We start from the raw sequence: 22,067 nt of genomic DNA on the forward strand, positions 1-22,067 counted from the left end.
TTATTAGCCATCAAATCTGGGAACCAGGATTGCTAATAAATTGCATGATGTTGAATGGGGAGAGGTAATAATGGTAGGTAAGAGGACAACTCCCTGAAATGTTGTGCATTTTATTTTAGAAAAGCCCATACCTTCCACTTGTATGCACTTCCGTCTAGAGAGTGAGTGCTACTGCCAAATGTGTTTCCAGGTACCATTTCATATGATACTGCTCAGTTTCTAAATCACAGCCTGGTACCCGAGGGGCTGCAGTTCTAATTACACAGAGACTGTACATTAGTCAAGTCACCTGCTTCTCCTTTATCGGACTTTCTCACCTGCCGAATGAAGGCATTTATAACTAATCCACAGACTTATATACTCCTTACAGGGACAATAACATGCATGACCAATAGGAAACAGTAAAAACAGAAATAGCCACAACTGCTACTGAGATAAAAAGCAGTAAGGTAACTGAGTATCTTACCACTGAAAAGAACACATGCTCTCTTGTCTCTGAAGTCAGAAAAATAAAGATTTAATTTGAACGAGGTTCCATTAAAGCTTGCAAGATTTCTGATCTCTCGGAGGTGCATGTACCACAAGACACAAAGGGAGTAATCTGAGTTCCAGTCCCAAAATGTATCCCCCTGACCATGCTTTAATTACTAAATACATCATTTATCATTAACTTACCTGGAAATGGAGAACTGTCTTTTCCATTTTACTTAGCAATGATGAAAGAAGCTAAAATGTTTTTATTCCATCAGAGGTCTCTCCAAGCCTCAGGTTTTCCTATCTGTAAAATGGGAATAATATTACATACTTCGCAGCATCATCAGGAAAAGTAACAATAGCCCATGTGAAATGAACAGTCTTATGACTGGGTCAATAGAAGAAAGCCATTATGACAAGAACAGTTTTATATGATGAGAGTCTCACACTGAGTCAGAGACATGTCTGCCCAAATATACCTTAGAACTCCACACTATATGTTACGGACTGAATGTTTGTGTCCCCACCAAAATTCATATACTAAAATCTAATCTCCTGGGATTAACAGATGCAAATCATTATATATAGGATGGATAAACAACAAGATGCTACTGTATAGCACAGGGAACTATATTCAATATCCTATGACAAATCATAATGGAAAAGAATATGAAAAAGAACATATACATATATATATAAAACTGAGTCACTTTGCTGTTTGGAAGAAATTAACACAACACTGTAAAACAACTATACTTGGAGGACCTTCAAGATGGCGGAGGAGTAAGAAGTGGAGATCACCTTCCTCCCCACAAATACATCAGAAATACATCTACATGTGGAACAACTCCTGTAGAACACCCACTGAACGCTGGCAGAAGACCTCGGACTTCCCAAAAGGAAAGGAACTCCCCACATACCTGTGCAGGGCAAAAGAAAAAAGAAAAAACAGAGACAAAAGAATAGGAATGGGACCTGCACCTCTGGGACGGAGCTGTGAAGGAGGAAAAATTTCCACACACTAGGGAGCCCCTTCACTGGCGGAGATGGGGGGTGGGCAGGGGGGAAGCTTCAGAGCCATGGAGAAGAGCACAGCAACAGGGGTGCAGAGGGCAAAGCGGAGAGATTCCCATACAGAGGATCGGTGCCGACCAGCACTCACCAGCCTGAGAGGCCTGTCTGCTCACCCGCCGGGACAGGTGGGGGCTGGGAGCTTAGGCTCGGGCTTTGGAGGTCAGACCCCGGGGAGAGGACTGGGGTTGGCTGCGTGAACACAGCCTGAAGGGGGCTAGTGCGCCACAGCTAGCCGGGAGGGAGTCTGGGAGAAAGTATGGACCTGCCTAAGAGGCAAGAGACCATTGTCTTGGGGTGTGCGAGGAGAGGGGATTCAGAGCACCACCTAAACGAGCTCCACAGACAGGCACGAGCCGCGGCTATCAGTGCGGACCCCAGAGACGGGCATGAGACACTAAGGCTGCTGCTGCCGCCACCAAGAAGCCTGTGTGCAAGCACAGGTCACTATCCACACCTCTCCTCCCGGGAGCCTGTGCAGCCCGCCACTGCCAGGGTCCCGTGATCCAGGGACAACTTCCCTGGGAGAACACATAGCGCGCCTCAGGCTGGTGCAAGGTCACGCCAGCCTCTGCCACCGCAGGCTCGCCCCGCATTCCGTACCCTTCCCTCCCCCCGCCCTGAGTGAGCCAGAGCCCCCGAATCAGCTGCTCCTTTAACCCTGTCCTGTCTGAGCAGGAACAGACGCCCTCAGGTGACCTACACGCAGAGGCAGGTCCAAATCCAAAGCTGAACCCTGGGAGCTGTGCGCACAAAGAAGAGAAAGGGAAATTTCTCCCAGCAGCCTCAGGAGCAGTGGATTAAATCTCCACAATCAACTTGATGTACCCTGCATCTGTGGAACACCTGAATAGACAACGAATCGTCCCAAATTGAGGAGGCGGACTTTGGGAGCAACGATATATATATTTTTTCCCTTTTTCTCTTTTTGTGAGTGTGTATGTGTATGCTTCTTTGTATGATTTTGTCTGTATAGCTTTGCTTTTACCATTTGTCCTAGGGTTTTGTCCGCTCATTTTTTTTTTAATACAGTTTTTAGCGCTTGTTATCATTTGTGGAGTTGTTTTTTCATTTGGTTGCTCTCTTCTTCCTTTCTCTCTCTTCTTTTTATTACTTTTTTATTTTTTTATTTTTAATAATATTTTTTATTTTAGTAACTTTATTTATTTTATTATTATTTTTTTCCTTCCTTCTTTCCTTCCTCCCTCCCTCACTTCCTTATTTTTTTCTCCCTTTTCTTCTAAGCCGTGTGGCTGACAGGGTCTTGGTGCTCCAGCCGGGTGTCAGGCCTGAGCCTCTGAGGTGGGAGAGCCGAGATTAGGAAATTGGTCCACCAGAGAAATCCCAGCCTCATGTAATATCAAACGGCGAAAGCTCTCCCACAGATCTCCATCTCAACGCTAAGACCCAGCTCCCCTCAACGACCAGTAAGCTACAGTGCCGGACACCCTATGCCAAACAACTAGCAAGACAGAAACACAACCCCACCCATTAGCAGACAGGCTGCCTAAAATCATAATAAGGTCACAGACACCCCAAAACACACCACCGGACGTGGTCCTGCCCACCAGAAAGACAAGATCCAGCCTCATTCACCAGAACACAGGCACTAGTCCCCTCCACCAGGAGGCCTACACAACCCACTGAACCAACCTTAGCCACTGGGGACAGATACCAAAAACAACAGGAACTACGAACCTGCAGCCTGCAAAAAGGAGACCCCAAACACAGTAAGATAAGCAAAATGAGAAGACAGAAAAACACACAGCAGATTAAGGAGCAAGGTAAAAACACACCAGACATAACAAATGAAGAGGAAATAGGCAGTCTACCTGAAAAAGAATTCAGAGTAATGATAGTAAAGATGATCCAAAATCTTGGAAATAGAATAGACAAAATGCAAGAAACATTTAACAAGGACCTAGAAGAACTAAAGAGGAACTGAGCAACGATGAAAAACACAATAAATGAAATTAAGAATACTCTAGAGGGGATCAATAGCAGAATAACTGAGGCAGAAGAACAGATAAGTGACCTGGAAGATAAAATAGTAGAAATAACTACCACAGAGCAAAATAAAGAAAAAAGAATGAAAAGAATTGAGGACAGTCTCAGAGACCTCTGGGACAACATTAAATGCACCAACATTCAAATTATAGGGGTCCCAGAAGAAGAGAAAAAATAAGGGACTGAGAAAATGTTTGAAGAGATTATAGTTGAAAACTTCCCTAATATGGGAAAGGAAATAGTCAGTCAAGTCCAGGAAGCACAGAGAGTCCCATACAGGATAAAACCAAGCAGAAACACGCCACAACACATATTTATCAAACTACCAAAAATTAAACACAAAGAAAAAATATTAAAAGCAGCAAAGGAAAAGCAACAAATAACATACAAGGGAATCCCCATAAGGTTAGCAGCTGATCTTTCAGCAGAAACTATACAGGCCAGAAGGGAGTGGCAGGACATATTTAAAGTGATGAAAGGGAAAAACCTACAACCAAGATTACTCTACCCAGCAAGGATCTCATTCAGATTCGATGGAGAAATTTAAACCTTTACAGACAAGCAAAAGCTAAGAGAATACAGCACCACCAAACCAGCTTTACAACAAATGCTAAAGGAACTTCTCTAGGCAGGAAACACAAGAGAAGGAAAAGACCTAGAACAACAAACCTAAAACAATTAAGAAAATGGTAATAGGAACATACACATCGGTAACTACCTTAAATGTAAATGGATTAAATGCTCCAACCAAAAGACACAGACTGGCTGAATGGATACAAAAACAAGACCCGTATATATGCTGTCTACAAGAGACCCACCTCAGACCTAGGGACACATACAAACTGAATGTGAGGGGATGGAAAAAGACATTCCATGCAAATGGAAATCAAAAGAAAGCTGGAGTAGCAATTCTCATATCAGACAAAAGAGACTTTAAAATAAAGACTATTACAACAGACAAAGAAGGACACTACATAATGATCAAGGGATCAATCCAAGAGGAAGATATAACAATTGTAACTATTTATGCACCCAACATAGGTGCACCTCAAAACATAAGGCAAACGCTAACAGCCATAAAAGGGGAAACTGACAGTAACACAATAATAGTAGGGGACTTTAAACAATGGACAGATCATCCAAAATGAAAATAAATAAGGAAACACAAGCTTTAAATGATACATTAAACAAGATGGACTTAATTGATATTTATAGGACATTCCATCCAAACACAACAGAACACACTTTCTTCTCAAGTGCTCATGGAACATTCTCCAGGATAGATCATATCTTGGGTCACAAATCAAGCCTTGGTAAATTTCAGAAAAATGAAATCGTATCAAGTATCTTTTCCGACCACAATGCTATGAGACTAGATATCAACTACAGGAAAGAAAACTGTAAAAAATACAAACACATGGAGGCTAAACAATACGCTACTAAATAACCAAGAGATCACCGAAGAAATCAAAGAGGAAATCATAAAATACCTAGAAAGAAATGACAATGAAAACACGATGGCCCAAAACATATGGGGTGCAGCAAAAGCAGTTTAAGAGGGAAGTTTAAGGCAATACAATTCTACCTCAGGAAACAAGAAACATCTCAAATAAACAACCTAACCTTACACCTAAAGCAATTTAGAGAGAGAACAAAAAAAACCCAAAGTTAGCAGAAGGAAAGAAATCATAAAGATCAGAGCAGAAATAAACAAAAAAGAAATGAAGGAAATGATACCAAAGATCAATAAAACTAAAAGCTGGTTCTCTGAGAAGATAAACAAAATTGATAAACCATTAGCCAGACTCATAAAGAAAAAAAAGGAGAAGACTCAAATCAACAGAATTAGAAATGAAAAAGGAAAAGTAACTGACACCGCAGAAATACAAAGGATCATGAGAGATTACTACAAGCAACAATATGCCAATAAAATGGACAACCTGGAAGAAATGGACACATTCTTAGAAAAGCACAACCTTCCGAGACTGAACCCCGAAGAAATAGAAAATATAAACAGACCAATCACAAGCACTGAAATTGAAACCATGATCAAAAGTATTCCAACAAACAAAAGCCCAGGACCAGATGGTTTCACAAAATTCTATCATTTAGACAAGAGCTAACACCTATCCTTCTCAAACTCTTCCAAAATATAGCAGAGGGAGGAACACTCCCAAACTCATTGTATTAGGCCACCATCAATCACCCAGATACCAAAACCAGACAAAGATGTCACACAAAAAGAAAACTACAGGCCAGTATCACTGATGAACATAGATGCAAAAATCCTCAACAAAATACTAGCAAACAGAATCCAACAGCACATTAAAAAGATCATACACCATGAACAAGTGGGGTTTATCCCAGGCATGCAAGGATTCTTCAATAAACGCAAATCAATCAATGTGATAAACCATATTAACAAACTGAAAGAGAAAAACCATATGATCATCTCAATAGATGCAGAAAAAGCTTTTGACAAAGTTCAACACCCATTTATGATTAAAAACTCTCCAGAAAGTAGGCATAAAGGGAACTTACCTTAATATAATAAAGGTCATATATGACCAACACAGAGACAACATCGTTATCAATGGTGAAAAATTGAAACCATTTCTACTAAGATCAGGAACAAGACAAGGTTGCCCACTCTCACCACTACTATTCAACATAGTTTTGGAAGTGTTAGCCACAGCAATCAGAGATGAAAAAGAAATAAAAGGAATCCAAATTGGAAAAGAAGAAGTAAAACTGTCACTGTTTGCAGATGACACGATACTATACATAGAGAATCCTAAAGACACTACCAGAAAACTACTAGAGCTAATCAATGAATTTGGTAAAGTAGCAGGATACATAATTAATGTACAGAAATCTCTTGCATTCCTATACACTAATGATGAAAAATGTGAAAGAGAAATTAAGGAAACACTCCCATTTACCACTGCAACAAAAAGAATAAAATACCTAGGAATAAACCTACCTAAAGAGACAAAAGACCTGTATGCAGAAAACTGTAAGACACTGATGAAAGAAATTAAAGATGATAGAAACAGATGGAGAGAAATACCATGTTCTTGGACTGCAAGAATCAACATTGTGAAAATGACTCTACTACCCAAAGCAATCCACAGATTCAACGCAATCCCTATCAAACTACCAATGGCATTTTTCACGTTCCTAGAACAAAAAATTTCACAATTTGTATGGAAACACAAAAGATCCCGAATAGCCAAAGCAATCTTGAGAAAGAAAAATGGAGCTGGAGGAATCAGCTGAGCTCCCTGACTTTAGACTGTACTACAAAGCTACAGTAATCAAGACAGTATGGTACTGGCACAAAAACAGAAATACAGATAAATGGAATGGGACAGAAAGCCCAAAGATAAACCCACGCACATATGGTCACCTTATCTTTGATAAAGGAGGCAAGAATATACAATGGAGAAAAGACAGCCTCTTCAATAGGTGGTGCTGGGAAAACTATACAGCTACATGTAAAAGAATAAAATTAGAACACTCCCTAACACCATACACAAAAATAAACTCAAAATGGATTAAAGACCTAAATGTAAGGTCAGACACCATCAAACTCTTAGAGGAAAACATAGGCAGAACACTCTATGACATACATTACAGCAAGATCCTTTTTGACCCAGGTCCTAGAGAAATGGAAATAAAAACACAAATAAACAAATGGGACCTAATGAAACTTAAAAGCTTCTGCACAGCAAAGGAAACCATAAACAAGATGAAAAGACAACCCTCAGCATGGGAGAAAATATTTGCAAATGAAGCAACTGACAAAGGATTAATCTCCAAAATATACAAGCAGCTCATGCAGCTTAATATCCAAAAAACAAACAACCCAATCCAAAAATGGGCAGAAGACCTAAACAGACATTTCTCCAAAGAAGATATACAGATTGCCAACAAACACATGAAAGGATGCTCAACATCACTAATCATTAAGAGAAATGCAAATCAAAAGTACAATGAGGTATTACCTCACACCAGTCAGAATGGCCATCATTAAAAAATCTACAAACAATAAATGCTGGAGAGGGTGTGGAGAAAAGGGAACCCTCTTGCACTGTTGGTAGGAATGTAAATTGATACAGCCACTATGGAGAACAGTATGGAGGTTCCTCAAAATACCAAAAATAGAACTACCATATGACCCAGCAATCCCACTACTGGGCATATATACCCTGAGAAAATCATAATTCAAACAGAGTCATGTACCACAATGTTCACTGCAGTTCTATTTACAATAGCCAGGACATGGAAGCAACCTAAGTGTCCATCGACAGATGAATGGATAAAGAAGATGTGGCACATATATACAACGGCATATTACTCAGCCATAAAAAGAAACAAAATTGAGTTATTTGTAGTGAGGTGGATGGACCTAGAGTCTGTCATACAGAGTGAAGTAAGTCAGAAAGAGAAAAACAAATACCATATTCTAACACATATATATGGAATCTAAGGGAAAAAAAAAGGTTCTGAAGAACCTAGGGGCAGGACAGGAATAAAGATGCAGGCGCAGGTGTAGAGAATGGACTTGAGGACACGGGGAGGGGGAAGGGTAAGCTGGGACGAAGCTAGAGAGTGGCATGGCCTTATATACACTACCAAATGTACAACAGCTAGTGGGAAGCAGCTGCAGAGCACAGGGAGATCGGCTAGGTGCTTTGTGACCACCTAGAGCGGTGGGATAGGGAGGGTGGGAGGGAGGCGCAAGAGGGAAGGGATATGGGGATATATGTATACATATAGCTGATTCACTTTGTTATACAGCAGAAACTAGCACAGCATTGTAAAGCAGTTATACTCCAATAAAGATGTTTAAAGAAAAAAACAACTATACTTCATAAATTAGAAAAAAAAAAAAAAAAGGCAAACTCCGAAAAAAAAAATGTAGTCTCCAATGTGATGTTATTTGGATGTGGAGCCTTTGGGAGGTAACTGGGTTGTGAGGGCAGACTCATGAATGGGATGAGGGTCTTATACGAAGAGGTCAGAGAGCTGATACACTCTCTTTCTACCCTGTGAGGTCACAATGAGACGTTGGCAGTTTGCAACCTGGAGGAGGACCCTCACCATAACCCTACCATACTGGCCCCCTCATCTCAGACATACAACTATGGGAAATAAATTTCTGTTGTTTTAAAGCCTCCAGTCTATGGGAATCTGTTACAGCAGCCTGAACTAATACACTGTACTTAACATCCTGATATTCTTGTATGACTTTCACTAAGTACTTCGATTTGGTCAAGAAATGGCATTAGTCAAGCTATAAACTCTAAGCAGAGAATATTCTATCACTCAGAGTAAATCTGAAAAGGATAGTTACTTTCTGGCTATTAACACCATAATATCTTCATGAAAAAAAATGAAAGAGCTATGAAATCTTTTATTTAAAAATGTACACCAAACACCGGGTTCACCTGGGTCTCCTGAGCAATAGAATCAAAGACATTTCAACTTTTCTTTACATTTCTGTCTCATACCCTATTCAGACATAGGACCAGCTTTAACATTGTCCAAGACTAAAGAAATTAACTGTTCATATCCCTAATATTCACACTTAGAAGACTTTTTTACCCGAGGAGAATAGAAACCAGAATGTATAGCATAAATCCCTGGGTGTATAGACTTGCACTTTCTCCTGGAGCACAGTAATTCCTTTTCTATACTTTTCCTGGAGTCATCATTTTACAATTTGGTATACTGTCAACCCTGACTCATCCGCAAAACAAGCAAGCAACCTGAAATGTTCAAGAAACATGGAATAGCATCAGCACTAATTTCCCAATGGAGAAAATAAATGTAAGGATACACTAGGTCTCACACCAGCCCTAATTCTGAGTAGGCAGCAGCTCCTCAAACTTCATTCTTCCATTTTATGTATTCTACAACCCCTCTGAGCGCTCACGATTTATGTGCAAGGGACCATGGTGGACATAAGGGGAAAGAAACACCAAGATGAATCACAGAAAGATCCTACCCTAAGGAATTTCCCAGTTTAGAAAGTGAGCTAAAACACAAACAAACCTATCTTTATATTATAAACTACACATACAACAACAACAAACATCTGGAACTCTTTTCCAAGAGTACATGTATTTGTAGCAGTAAAACCAAACTAGCTCACGTTAGGGTAAAATCAAGTATTTCTACCACGGTCGCCCACTGTTAACCACTAGAGCAGACTGTGTCATTAAGACCACAGCTCTGAAGTCAGACAGCGAGCTGCAGCTCCAGCTCAAGAGCCGATTAGCTAAAGTCCTTGGACAAGTTTCTCAACCTCTTTAAGTCTCATTTTATTCCTCTGTAAAGTAGGGATTATTAGAATACCTCTCTCGTGATATTAAGATTGAGATACTGCAAATAGAGTGCTTATTAGCATGTTGTTTGACCCAAATTATCACTCAGTTTTCTAGGTGAAAATTGGGGTAGGAATAGACAACCACAGGCTTCCTGGAAACTGAAGAGAATACAACAGAGAAGGAAGAGGGAACAGGCAACAGGCAGAGTAGGAACACTTCGAACTCCTATACTCTTGATAGCTCATTTCAATATACACTAGACCAGTATGTCTTTACCTTGGCTGAAAAGCCCCCTCTATTTTAGAGCCTATCTGGGACTCGCTCTAGAGCCCCTGAATCAGAATCTGAGGTGAGCTTCAAGCATCTATATTAGTAAGCCTCAAAGGTGAGTATCATGCATACCTAAGTCTGAGAATGACTGTGGAAGACAAAATATTTTGTAAGTGTTTCAGTATTTGTTTTAGTCATAATTCAGCTAAGATCTGATGCTTTATTTTGAGGCTAACAGAGCTTCCAGGCTTCAAAATTTCAGGATCACTGTCCAAAGTTCTATCCAGAAGTCTTCCTAACAGGCTTCTCGCTGACCCATCAGCACCTCACCCCAGGCTTCCATTCACTGTGATGGAAAGGAGAGCATCACACAGAGATGCCCTCACTCTTCCATTCAGATGTTCTGGCCAACCCATCTATCCTCTTGTTTCCACATCCTTCTCATCTCACTTATCTGCATCACCAGTGAATCCTTAACTAATTTATCCAAGATGATGTTGCCACATTGCTTTCAAATATATTTATAGTCAACTCTGAGTATTAAAAAACTTTGTCTAATAGACGTATGTCAATTCTAATGTTTGTGGTGTCCTAGTAGATACTGCCTAGGTTTCCAAAAGATTTTAAAACATTAATTATTTTTAAAAGTTTGAGGAAACAAGAAAGCCATCAATAATTCATATTATTACAATTATTTTAATCTTCAAGAAGGGAAGAGAGAAGAAAGTCTTGCATTTTGCTTGAAATTTTTGTGTGTTCAATTCAAATCATGATACTTCAGGAGACTATAGTATCATTTAAAATATGAGAGATAAAATATTTACAGAAAAATTTCATTAAAATTACTAAATTAATTTTTAATTTACCAGTGCTCATACCTCTCCAATTATATGAAAATTTTTATTGGAAGGGGGCGTGATTAAAGAAGAACTACCCACCTGACTTAGTAATAGATCCAAGCTGGCTGATCAAGCAACTGCCATCTGGTCAATCAACTGCCATTTGAAAGGCTGTTCTAAAAATACCTTCATATAAGTACCTAAATCTCATCAAAATGTAGTGACTTCTAATTTAATTTATGTTAGCTAGCAGGAAACAAACTTTCACTGCACATTTTAGATTCCTACTTGTAATACGATTACCAAACCTCTCCAAGATTCCCAAATAATTTCCCTGAAATAAAGACGAAGTAACATATCCTGATTCTATACCACTTTACTGAGTCGTCACTCTAGCCTTGTACATTAGAGCAATCTCTAGCAGCCTTTAAAATAAAGCTAAGTCCATCCACCTGCTTTCGCTCAATACACTAGCAGTGAAATATACAAAACATGTATTTTTTATTGACACAAAGTAAATGGCCGCAGTACAGAAAACCAAGCAGGTGGTTGGCTATCCACCAACTGTGAGACTATTTACTCTTCCGTAAAATAGGGACAACACAGAATTCCCTGCCTCACAGGTTACTGTGATATTCAAATTAGAAAAGCATACTGTGAACCCTAAAGCAGTACGACTATTAAATATGTACACACATAAATACTTTTCTATCAAAACTATATTCGAAGGCGAAAGTACAGACACTATAAAAATAGTGAAACAATCCTTTCATTTGAGTTGCTGTTTCTGAAGTGTCAGGCATTCAACTGGAGCCAAGATTTTCTAAGAAGCCAGTCTTTCCTAAAGATGTAAGTCACTGGGCACCAGATTGTACCCATGAATCTCCTTCTCACATTTGCACAGGCAGATTATCCCACAAAAGCCTTAACAAGTTAAGAGCAACAAACAAGGAGTAAACACCCAAGGACAAATTCCTGAGAAAACGCAGTGTTTTGGGCATAGTGTTTGGGGACAAGCCATACCCAGGTTTGCATGGTAAAGATACAGAGAAAAGGAATGGGACAGGTTCCTTCCACACACAGCGGCCACTGCCACCCCGGCTTCTACAAAGCTAGTGGTTTAGGTGACTGATCAACACAGCAGGCTCAGGATCCCATTGTACATTCGACTTGGCTCGGGATCACCCAACTGAATTTGCTAACACAGTGACTCCAGAAGAATCACCCATTAAAAACAATCCAAATACAGACTCTAAATGTGCAGAAAGCCTTTTGTGATCTCCGCTGGAGCTTAGAGTATCTAACAGCTGCAACTGTGACTGTTCTAGCTAATTGCTCTCAGCAACAAAAATAAACAATCACTCCAGGAAGAAGACTGTAACCCGCCAAATATTAATGAATTTTTTAACAGTCAGAAACCTCAAATCTTGGTTTAAAAGCCTTGCTACCGGTAAAAAAAAAAAGTCTCAAAGAACAAACACAGGGTTGAGGCGGCCCAGAAAGAAAAGTCCTTATTTTGTATTTAATCCTCCCCTGTCCCCTTCCTCCCCCCCCAAAAAAGAAAAAAAGGAAAGTGCCTTGTGTCTGGAAGAATTTAAGCAATCTGAGTTAAAATTTATTTTAACTCATAACTTTTTAACATATGGGGGAAAAGAGTCGCACTGATTGGAGCTATTTTTAAAGTGCAGCTCTACTGTAAAAATAGACATTTACTCATAAGGATGCTTGAATAGAGAACAAGCCCAATCTACGTCTCATTGTTAAGAAAGGGGTGAAAAAAGACTGTCGTATTTTCTGGAGAGCCGTTTATGGTCCGCCTGTGATGTCACGGCAGCATCCAGGTGCACTCTAACGAGCGTCTTTCAGTCTCCTCCATCCTTTTACAAGTGCTCTCCTACCATCAGCTTTTTCTCCCAGCACATGCAATAAGGAGCCAGTATTTACGCAGACCCTCGCTGGAAAGAAGATCACGGCAATCAGAGACCCATGGAAAGAGGAAAATTTACTCACCCACACTTGGGTTCATCGTCCTCTTCTCCTCAGAGCCCCTATTCAGGAAGGGAGCATTTCCTTTTTCTAAGGAAAGAAAGGATAGAAGCAGTTGACTTATCAGTATGGTAGAGTATCTGCGTGTCCCCTGTCCAGACGAAGAAGAAGTAGCTTCACACTTCTCCCTTCCCATTCAGGCCCCTGATGCTTAGCTGAAGTTTGCAACCAAACTGCCCACCTTAGACAGTGGCAAGTAGGCATTTAGGCACATCCCCACACTGAGACTTGGAGATATTGCCGCAGTTTCTATACTTCAATTGGTCTTCAGTCTTTATTAAAACCTGGAGGAATGGAGTTGTAATGGGAAACCATGTAGAATTCCTGATTTCTGTACCTCCCTGACATGTGAGCAGCAATCAATACAAACAAAACTAGGTAACAGTTTTCATGTGCCTTATCTTAAACCAAAATCAAAATGCATTATTTTACGTCTGTTAAAAAATTTCTCCATACACTCATGAACAAAATCAAAAGGAAGGAAAACAGCTTTATCAAGAAAAAAACAAATTTGAATGTTTAAAATCTTTATGAAGAAGGTGAGATATATAATCACAGCTTCAAGCAAAAAAGTGTCAGAGGAAAAAAGATATCTTTTTCAGGAAAGGATTGAGTAATTTTTGACTTGTTACTTTTTGTACTGTATAAATTTTCTACAGTGACCATATTTTTACTGCTTAAAATTATCCACAAGGATGTAAATTATACTGAGTGTACCACAATAAAATACTACATGCACTTACCTATATTCAATTTCTAGATGCCCTACATATCCTGCAGGATCAAGAAATCTCATCCCACAAAAGGACATAGTTTATGAAAGTTAATTCAGTGTGTGTTTTGGTACTTGAATGATAGCAAAGGGCAGAGTTCCAAGAGTTAGGAGAACTGGGTTCAAGTGCCAGGTCTCGTGTTAGCAAAAGAACCTTGGAGAACCTTAACTTCTCTGGGCCTGACTCACATCTGCAGAATTAAGGTGCTAAAAGATGCCTGAGGTGTCTTCCAGCTCAAAGCCAGAGCGAAAATAGACACAAATTAAATCTTCAGCCCTGAAACAGCAAAGCAACTGGTATAGAGTAGATGCTTAATATACATTTAATGAAAGAGTTAACAGAAGGGAAGTTCTTAAAAAATAATGTATTTAAAAGAGAGCTTCCCAACCTGTGTGCCATGGCATGCTGCCTTATCATAGAAGGATTATGGGTGTGTAGAGATATTGATCTCCTCAGGATTGGAGCCAAGAACATGAAAAAGTTTGAGAAGCACAACTTAATACTACCATCACACCAAAAAACAAATCATCTGTATTAGGATAAGTTTCAGATAAACTTCTAAGAAGTTCTCACCACCCTTCACTTAGGAAACACAGAATGTCTGCCTTATCATTTGGTACTCAGGCCATTTAATCCTAAGACAGAAAACATGAGGAGCAATTTACTTGAAGAAGCAAAGAGGCTTTCCTTACGCAATGTACGGGTGTAAAACAGGTACTTCTTAAAGAGTAACTCCTGAAAAGCAGAATCCTCTCAACATATACTTGAGTTCAAATGGAGAACACACAGCAGCAACCATTCTCAAGAGATGAAATTCTGCTAAACATATTTAAGTAATACGGTAACAACTGCAATTTCTGCTTCCACATATACAGCAATAGCTACTTATCCTTTTGGATAAGTACTCAGGGATTTTTTGGTGTGAGAATCTGCATTATTTCTTGTAATTATTACTACTTGCAACTTCACAAAAGCTATGTTTTGATAAAGGAAAAGACCTAGAACATGCCTGTAAACATATAAGGGTTTACTTTCAACACGGTGCTCAACATGGTACTTCCAGGTCTGAGAACTAAAAGCTGTGCATCTTCTGGATGTCTGACCACCTGCATTTGTGCGTTGTAGCCTCCCTCCCCCCATTCTCACCGCAGCTGCCACACCTTGGTCACAATCCAGCCCAATCCAGAGAACAAAGCTACCTCTCCAGCTGTGCTTCATTCCACAGGGTGGGTCACCCTGAAGATGGCTGCCGGTTTCTTCACATCTGCAAGGAGGTCCACAGTAGGGTTGGCTGCTTCCGAAACTGGGCAAGGAGGATTCTCAGAAGGAGTGCACAATAAAAATCAGAGTTAGAGATAGCACTGGGCTATAGACAATCTGTAGGTCAAAGGGCCCTTCAGGACAAACAAACAAACGCCTTCCCCTGAAGGGCTATTTAAATGGGCTGCCTTTCCTGTGGTTCTTCACTGAAATGCAAGGTATGGCTATTAACTGAGCTTCCCAAACAACAACAGAAAGGTAAAAAGCTGTCAAACTAAAACCTCATCTTGGAAATATCTGAGAAATATTTCGAGTTTATAATTTTCCCCTCACCTTCCATGCAGGTGATACCTGAGTGATAGGTAAGAAAAGCATGAAATGTAAATCCAACATTTAAGAGTGAACCAGGTACCATGGCACTAGAAATAGCACAACCACTAAAGAAGGATCACTTTATCATCTTAAATTATTGAGTTTGAAAAGTATACATTGTGAGAAAGAGATTGATCCACTATTCTCTTACTAGGGAGATCTAGTTTCGTTTGGTCTTTTTGCATACACTGAACAACATGCTCCAAATATAAATGACTTCTTTTAAAAGAAGTCAATGTCCTTACCAGCAAGTTCTCTGCAACTCCAAAAATCACATATAATCTATCATAGCAAATATTTTTGGCGTTACAATAGAAATGGGCAAGGTAACAAGAACAAAATTTCAATGTTTAGATACTTTGTATTTCATTATGGACTCAATTTTCTGACTAATCTGAGATTTAACTAGTCATGAACACAGAAATGTTTAATGAGCTCATAGGTCTGTATTGAATATGACTTAATAGCCCAGAAACTGTTACAAGTAGACAGAAGCTTACCTACATGTCTTTGATCAGTGTTCTCTTCGTGGATTCCCTCCCCCAATCTCTTTTAAATCCCACCTACCCTTAGTGATGCACCTCAACTGCTACCACTTTTGTGTGGCTGCCCATTCCCACCCCACTAACTATCCTCAGCCAACACACATACACACACACCACGCCACTAACTATCCTCAGCCAATACACACACACGCAGACATGTATGAGTCACTCCCATCTTCCTTTTCTTTTTAATGTACTCTGTTCACAGCATTCTTGTCTTTCTTTGTATTGTATAGTTACTTGTGGATGTAGACAAATCCTCTGGAGAATAAGACAGGCTATGTTAAGGACAGAGAGGCATATGTCTTCCAAACAGGGGTTCATGCTTGACTGCTATAAGGTATTTGAAAATGTAACATCCATGAGTATTTCTGGGGGCTAGTATCTACTACATCTTAATCTACATCTTTAGTTTTTTAAGCTAAAAGTAGTATTAATAATGAGTTTGAGACCCTAAGATTGTGACATGTTTTCATTCAAAGAATAAAGCTAGTCAGCATACTTTTAACATTCAGGATATTTTACCATGAGTGCCTTGCAAATTGTCACTCCATATATTATATGTTTAGAGAGAGCAAGACCATCCAGCCAATTCCTCCATCAACCTAACTATTCACACAGGCAATGTCTTTATTGTGTATAATAATGTTTATTTTGTTTCAGAAAGGATATGGACAACTTAATGAACAGGAGAGCAACTCAAGATTCACTAAACTAAATGATACTGATGTTGGATTGAAAATTACACAAATGAGGGACTTTCCTGGCAGTCCAGAGGTTAAGACTCCACGCTTCCACTGGAGGGGGCGCGGGTTCAATCCCTGATCAGGGGAACTAAGATCCCACATGCCCGAGGGTCGCGGTCAAAAAACAAAAAGAAAGAAAATTACACAAATGAGCTAATAATCAATCCAAGAAAGGAAAAGCAGAATCTAAAAGAAGAACAGAGCAGGTTCACTCTTATGAGTTGTAAAGGGGTTTGTAACAACTACAGCAAGTTAGCTGGACACCTGCATCCAGGTGGCATGGCAGGGTGGCTTGTCTGTTCTCACTTCTAAGTAACAGTTTCCAAGAAGGTAAGAGCCACATCTTGCTCATTTTTACAGACCCAGGACACGGCATAGATAACCAATAAACCTGTGCTGAATGACCAAAAAATACTTCTGTTTATTTCTATGAACCAGAACACTGGAAAGGTTCATTTCAGTAACCCCATGTCAACAGGCTACCTGTATTCATGTGTAGATGTTTTAGTCCTTCCAACTTGAAGGGAATTGAGCCCACTTTTGAAAATTTTCAGAGAAAGAATACAAACAACAGTAGAGAAAAAAATGAACCACTTGCTGAAATAACTGAGGCTATAAATGCTCTTCAAACAATAATCAATTCTGTTATGATTCTAGCAATATTTTTGTTTTCTTCCACTGTTTGAGGATCCAATATGGTAATACAGGCATAAAGGATCAAAACCACTGCCTCTTTTTTTTTTTTTTTTTTTGGTATTTTCTACCTACAAGGTATACACATACTGTTCTGGAAGTATATTAAAATGTCAACATACTTCTTACTAAAGTATATGCATTTTCTTATTTCTAGGTACCCCTTTGAGTGGGAAATTACAAGTTTCCACTACATTTTTTTGATCATCGCATAAAATAAGGCTAGGACACTTGTAATCTGTTTATTTTTAAAAAACATTAAGGTTAAATTGCTAACACCTTTCCTCAAATCAGATTATAATAATGTAAAATGATGTTAAGATTAAAAACTTATACTGGCTAATCTAACACTGAATTGTGATAACCTGGATGATTTGCAAGCATAAGGTGAGAAGGAATTCTGAGGAAAAAAACTTTTTTCCTCAAGCACACCAATAGTGTCACAAACCTTTACTGAGAATTTTTCCCTTATCTGCTCAAATATAAAAGAACTGCTGACATGCAAACCAGTCAAAATACTGATAAGCATACAAGAGGAGAGAGGTGAGGGGAGGATGATCCAAAATCACAAAATTAGAGTATTGAATTCCTATAATAAAAAAGGGAGTATGGAGATTTGAGATTAATTGCATGTTGGAAGAAAAGGAATTGTCTTGTCACTCAGCTGAGCTCTTGACTACTAAACTGTGAATTCAGGACAATTACTTTTAGAATGGCTTTTTACCAAAAAAGCTGACAGATACAATCAAATTAAAAGCAGCCATTTAGTATACTTTGTTTAAAAAAAAAAAGAAAAAGAAAAAAAGCACTTCATTATCATATCAAGTTTTCTTAAGTTCTACAGAAGTAGAACCTTTGTATAAAAGATGAGCAAGAAATATTTTCCTTCCTCCACAGATCTGTTAAGGATGCTTACCAGGGTTGAATATATATGTGAAACACAGCACTGGCAGAGTTCATGATTTGTACACGTGTACTACATACATTAACCCTAACCTAATGGCAACTGAGTTTCTGATTTTAGAGAAGAGTCTCTTGACAATCTGGCATTGGCAACAAAAGTTACATTCAACAACAGTTGATTCTATGGGTGAATTAAATCTTGCCAGTGGCAGCAGAGTAAGTTACCTTCCTTCTATTTGGTTTTTCTTTAGCTTAAGTAAATGTGTGAGGACAATTTCCATTTGTTTAAAAAAAAAAAAAAAAGTTAATGGTTATTCAATCAGAGGTATAGAATGATGTCAGCATCCAATTACCCAAACTGTACAACTAGCCGATGAAAGCACGTATCCCTATAAAACTTACCCATCAAGTTAATGTTTGAAAGCTAACTTATCAGAAGGTGTCATTCAAAAAAAATTTTTTGCACATTTCTACTTCAACTAACATGCCTTTTGGAATACTTTAGATAACACTGCTTTCAACTAAAGCTCTGAGGGAACCTCTTAACTCAAGAGAGCAAGTTTATTAGACTGAGCACAGGAGCCCCCAAAAATGTATAAAGACCTACTCACCACACTGTTCTTTCCCTTCAACTTTGTTTATTGATGTACTGAACATGAAAAAGTACAAAGAATCCAAACACAAAAGAAAACATGTACAGCCTCTTAAATACTCAACAGAATATATTTTCTATTCCAACAGATGTGAATTAAGTCATACTGTACAACTTCAAATAAATACCAGCCTTACATTTTATTAAGTGCTCTGATAAACACTGTAAAGTGAAGCACAATTTGCATGCCCTCTCATCAATGCCTTGGTTTGCTACAGTAGTATAGGAAAGAAGCATGTAGCTGCTGTTTTCCCGTGAGGGAAACCTTATTTTTTTTTTTTAAGTATATACATGTATTTTGTTTTTTAGTTTTTTTTTTTTTTTTAAATGCAGGTTAACTCTGACAATCTAAATGCACCTAAGGATATGAGAAAGTGCTAAGCCAATTGATTTCTGAATAGCATTGAGTGGGTCAGCATGAAAACTCGCTTATTCACTTTAGCACGCGCCTCACAGTATATGTACTGTACTATACTGAAAATTTTTATAACTACAATTTTAAATAATAAAAATAAAACTCAACGCAACCGCAAAGATAATGTACAACTATGTTATGCATAGCACATTGCCTGTTCTAAGGGGAAGCATGTGAGCATCTCAGTTTATACAAAAAGCAGGACGTAACTATATAGTTCTCAGTGCATCCTGATGAAGGCATTTTTGCCTTCAGCTTTTTTGAAAATTTATTATAAGCTAGATGCTAATCAGAAAATATTTTGTATTTTTTAAAATTTCTTTCATACATGGTAAAGACTTATTTTATTATTTCCCCAAATAGTGGTTTAAGCATCATACAAAGTTAAATTTCAATAGCATACAGATATTTATGATTTTTGTATGAAAAATGTAAGGAAATTTGTTCAAAACCTATGGTTATACTCATTTTTTTTTTACCACAAACATATTTATAAACGAAAATGTAGCATCACCATAAACAGCTGAAGCTAGACTATCTACAGACAAAATTAGCAACAAATCTGATGCACTGTAAATTCAAGTCCTCAGGACAACAAAAGTGATTAAGCAAGACCTCAAGTAACAATGTTAATGCCATTTACAAAGGAAAAAACTGATACAAAAACATTCAAAACCTGAACATCACTTGGCATGTAAGGAAAAAAAAAAATCAAATTAGCTGAAAGGTTCATAACACAAGGTCTTATTTACATTACACAAAGCTCAGGTGTTAGCCTTGAACATAACTTTCAAAATACCTTCAAATATATCCAACTCAGATCACTTTTGCCGATCTGCTGCAGTACAAATCATGTGCAACATCTTTTTTCCTTAAGACAAAACAATTCTTCAAACAATACTGCAAGTACATCACTAAACACCATGAGCTCTATCTGAAGGGATTTCTTTAGGAAGAACAGATTTTTTTTTCCCCCATCTCTTGGTAATTTAAATTTCTTGCCTGCTCTTATATATTCTTTTGTAAATTTTTTTTATTTGTTTCAAAATCACAAATCAATGTGAGCCACCTATCACATAATAACCAGGATGATCAGACGCTCCACTGGTGATTACAAAAACGAAACCAGCAGTGTTTCCCCCATTGATTCTACTCCTTTCATACAAAGATCTCAAAAGTATTTTCTACATCATAAATCTTTCTAAATTTTCCAACCGCTGCAAATTTCCTGGTAAATTTTAAAAGCTCACTAGGTGTCATATGAAGAGATTTCTCAAAGTATTCAAGTCAAAATATTTGTTCCAGGACCAGTAAAAAGTTTCTCCAAATTTTCTTTTTTATAAAAATAGATGCTTTTTTTAAACCCACATCAAAGAGGCTCTTATCTCTTTGGCAAGGTACTGCTTTACGAAAAGTTCTCCAGTATTCTTACAATAAGCGTTTATAATGTAGCCCCCCTTCCCCAACCCAAATCATAATTACAAAATAAATACTGTTTTTAACTTCATAAATAAAAATGTAAACTTCAAAATACTTTTCTCAGACATAACAGCAATGCTTTAAATGTAAACCAAACACAAAGCTAATCAGAAAAAGAAAAAAAAGGGGGGGGGGAAAGACACAACCAACTAAAGAATTACAACACAAAGCCTCAATATTTACTCACAGGTTCAAGGCAGTTATGTAAAAAGAAAAGAAATGTCTTCCCTTAGCTGAAACACTTTAAAAGGTCCACCTTCTTCAAAGAAGGCAATAGAATGCAATGTGACAGGTAAAAACCCTGTACCTCTTGTCCATATTCAAACATAAAAGATATTTAAGAAGTTTTAATTCAAATACTAGCAATAAAAAATCTCACATATTTCTTAGGATGCTAAGTAGTCGTTTTATCCCCATCTCAACACTGACTTACAAAGACATTTACTAATGTATAAAGTTTCTCTTAACTTGCCTTTGTTGTATAGTTTTCATATATAAATGGACTGAGGACAAGAGCTCATTAGGCTTTGTGCGTTTTGTTTGTCTTAAAGGAGACCTGCAGTACTCTGTCTCCCAGACGGTATCCATTGAGGCTAGCTATCGCCATGGCAGCCTCATCATAGTTTGTCATAGTCACAAATCCAAAACCTTTGCATTTATTGGTGTTAAAGTCACGGATGACCTTCACGTTGGTGACAGCTCCAAAAGGCCCAAACATTTGCCACAGGATACTCTCATCTGCGTCAGGAGCCAGGTTGTACACAAAAATACACCACCCTGTTCCTGGGTGCCCAGGGATATTAATTCCAGCCAAACTGGTCATTCCATCAATGGTCATTGGAGAAAACCTACTAAACAAAATAGGAGAAACACACACACGCACGCACGCACACACACACACACGCACGCACACGCACAAACAGAAACAGAGGTTGGTTACAGCAATGGACTTAATTCTTTCCCCTTTCCCATCCCAAGAGTTTCGGTAACTCCCCTCCCCACAAGATACATACAACTATTTGAGGTTTCAACCAAAGTCGGTGTGTGGCTTGCAGTGGCATGCTATAATATCATGGTATTAATAAGTTATGAAATGGCCACATATGCTGTATTGAAAAATATTACTCACAATAGCAAAGAAATAAATTTGGAACTGGCTTCATGAACTTAAGCAGGATTGGGGGCAA

General features: G+C 38.5%; 1 protein-coding gene across 6 annotated transcripts in view; it reads right to left on the minus strand.

Annotated features, from left to right (window-relative positions):
* Nucleotides 1–21,400: 21,400 nt before the first annotated feature.
* ELAVL2 (ELAV like RNA binding protein 2) overlaps nucleotides 21,401–22,067 on the minus strand; it is a 71,347-nt gene continuing 70,680 nt past the window's right edge. For 3 of the 6 annotated variants that reach the window (XM_061199128.1, XM_061199130.1, XM_061199127.1), the window contains one exon: nucleotides 21,401–21,728. In XM_061199128.1, coding sequence (XP_061055111.1) covers nucleotides 21,401–21,728 — 328 coding nt within the window. Of the gene's footprint in view, nucleotides 21,732–22,067 lie in introns of all 6 variants that reach the window. The other 3 variants (XM_061199126.1, XM_061199129.1, XM_061199125.1) reach the window with 1 other exon arrangement.

The sequence above is a fragment of the Eubalaena glacialis genome, chromosome 9 (genome assembly GCF_028564815.1).
Source record: "Eubalaena glacialis isolate mEubGla1 chromosome 9, mEubGla1.1.hap2.+ XY, whole genome shotgun sequence".
Classification (NCBI taxonomy): domain Eukaryota; kingdom Metazoa; phylum Chordata; class Mammalia; order Artiodactyla; family Balaenidae; genus Eubalaena; species Eubalaena glacialis.